The following is a 2,858-nucleotide window of genomic DNA, read 5'->3' on the forward strand; positions in this document are numbered from 1 at the left end:
CTGGCTTTACAGTCAGAAGAGAAAAATACAGTTGAGGTTTCATTAGTTTCATGTTAGAAAGCTGATTCTGTAAAGTCAGCAATTTTCCACAAGTAATAGGCTTTTGTTATTCGCACACTTTAGTTTTTAAAAAAAAAAAAAGTTAGTGAAATCAGGCATGAAGTGTGACAGTAACATTCATAAAATGTCATGTTGATTCTGCCTGCAGGTGTGAGGCGGCTGACAGTGCTCTGATATGAAAACCCCCCTCATGGCGGGATCAAACAACAAAGCTTCATGTGAGAAAAAAAGAAATGGAGCCCTGATGTGTTAAATTATGCTGATTGTCTGCAGAAGCCAAAAGAGGAAGCCTGGACTGAAGGCACTCACTTAAAAAAAAAAAAAAGTGTTATCGCTTCAGATAACTCTGCAGCGTGAACACTGCTTCACCACATACAGGATACATACAAGTTATGCTTGTTCATGTCATGCATGTCAAGTACAGCTCGATATGAACCCTCAACATTTTGACACAAACATCTCAAGAATAACAACTGTGTGAGTGAAACGGAGGCATGTGGAAACTCTACATTCTGAGAGTTTGATAAAGCAGAGCTCCGGCCGACAGCTCATTTCTCACAACTGCCCAAAGGTGAGCAGAGCAGCGCAGGACTTTTCTAAACCAGGACAAAGCTGCAGCAGCTGCTCACCAAAAAAATTAGAAGAAAAACAGGGGGGGGGGGGCTACAGCAACAACATTTGTAGATTCATGAGACCAAATTTCACTAACAATAATCCCAGGGAGGTGGTGAAATACTTCAAGTGTTCCAACATGAAAACACTGATAAAAAAGTGACGTGTTGGGGGAGAAGATACTGGACAATGACACCATCACTGTCCTTGGAGCTGCTGACCGGAAGTGTTGTACAGTAACTGCAAACCATCACGGCTCGGTTTTGTAGTTCTGTAGCCAAGTTTACACGATGAATAAATCCGGGTTGGTATCGTTAAAACGCTTTTACTAAGGACATAAACTCTGCTCAGCCTTCTCTCTGCAGACACAGGCAAGACAATGAAGCATATGTCAAAGTACAAAAGGCAAACCTTGATTTCATCAGAGAAGATTTAGACTATCTGAGGATATCAGTGATGTTTTCTTATGATTTAAGTCATGACCACCAAATGCAGGTAATGGTTTACTTTGTAGATTTCTCATTTTTTGCAGCATTTTTTTTCTTTCTTTCTTTTTTTTGCAGCTCTCTTCTCACCTTTACTGCTCACATCCTGCAGTTACACATTTTCAACACGCGCCGGAGGGGGGCGCTGTTTACTACAAGTTTACCGATCAGCTGCTGGGGAATCACCTCTCCAATCTATCAATGCGCATCAGTCAATGACCAAAAACTGGAGAAATAACTGCAGCCTAACGGATTGCATTTAGAAGAAAGTCAGGAATCAAATGTAAAAAAAAAAGAGCTTTTAATGTTTTGTTTATTACTTTAATGAGAAGGAGCCAAAATTTAGACCAACTGATGGCTCAGGAGTCACTGACAAATCATCACTATCAACACATTATCCTGTTCTGGTGTTTGTTTGTTTTTCGACTCTTCAGCTCAGTCAGATACTGTTTCATTCAGGATAATACGGACAAACAGGAGGCCATCAAAATCCAGTCATTAAAGGAGGAGTTTGGCGTTTTTCTCATTTAATTTAAGTCAGAGAATGAGAAGATTATTACAAAATATCATAATGCAAAGGCTTTTTTTCTTTACACAGTTAAAAAAAAAATTCTCCTATTTGCACAGGAGATCCAAAAGGAGTTTTCAATGAGCAAAATCCGTTAAATAAATGAAACGTGCTGAGTGATGAATGGTGGGATAAAGGTCCAATAAAAGAAACCTAAAGCCAGTGTTTAAATCTCAGTCTTTTAATTAAAACGCGCGACACACAACAAAAGCTCTCACCTCCATCAACCTAATCATTATACAGAACAAAAACTGAGGTGGCTTGAAGCTCACCACACAACTGCAGATCTGCAACACCATTAAGAAAAAAAAATAAAAATCCAGTAATAAATGATGGAAATAAAGCAATTAAAAGGAAACAACTCCTGGATTTTATACAGAAATCATGTCTCTGTCTTTACACTCACTTTTCTTGCAGGGATATTATAAGACTGCGATGCTGGAACAGTAAAATATCAGTTTCACATCTCATAAGACTGTAATTTGATTATGCTAATCAATCCTTAATGAGCGCATCGGCCACCTCGGTGCGCAAAAACGCCAACATCAGGACGCAAAAGTGTGTCCAGAGTCAATAAGCCATCACCTCTCACAAAGGTCCCACAGAGCAGCGTCACTGTTACCTTTTTGTTGTCGGTGAGCGCCTTGCTCTCTCCCGTCAGAGAGTCGGACCTGTTCTGTCCCATGGTCCCCTGCTGCGGTGACATGGTTTCCATCAAGGCTGTACAGATCCACGGGGCCGAGCGCACCGACGGTATATTCCCATGATACGAGTGTTAGGTCCAAAGTTTATCCGGCGGAGAGCAGAGCGCGAGACCGAGGAGAATCCATGATGGAGCGCGAGCTGATGCAGAGGAAGAGGATGAGAAACCAGGGCGCTCAACTCCAATCTGTGCGTCTCTGTGTGGGCGCTGTTTGGTCTGAGCGCTGCAAGTCCGGTCCGCCCCAACTCACTCTAATGTTGTCAAGACAGAGGGGCTGTAACACGGGACTTCCGCTCTTACTTTTCAGAATAAAACACGTGTTTACGTACCCTTACCACTTTTTGTGTAATATGACGTAACACATTTAAATAAGAGTATAAAAAGGACACATAGCTGACGAATGTTAGCAGCACTAGTACAAGCGAGTGAA

General features: G+C 41.5%; 1 protein-coding gene across 1 annotated transcript in view; it reads right to left on the reverse strand.

Moving 5' to 3' along the window:
* LOC111218826 (rho GTPase-activating protein 20-like) overlaps positions 1–2,627 on the reverse strand; it is a 33,452-nt gene extending 30,825 nt beyond the window's left edge. The window contains exon 1 of the mRNA XM_022741301.1: positions 2,348–2,627. Within this exon, the coding sequence (XP_022597022.1) occupies positions 2,348–2,440 (93 nt within the window). The 5' untranslated portion in view covers positions 2,441–2,627. The remainder of the gene's footprint in view (positions 1–2,347) is intronic.
* Positions 2,628–2,858: the final 231 nt, after the last annotated feature.

Source organism: Seriola dumerili, unplaced genomic scaffold (assembly GCF_002260705.1).
Source record: "Seriola dumerili isolate Sdu_G_001 unplaced genomic scaffold, Sdu_1.0 BDQW01000052.1, whole genome shotgun sequence".
Classification (NCBI taxonomy): Eukaryota; Metazoa; Chordata; class Actinopteri; order Carangiformes; family Carangidae; genus Seriola; species Seriola dumerili.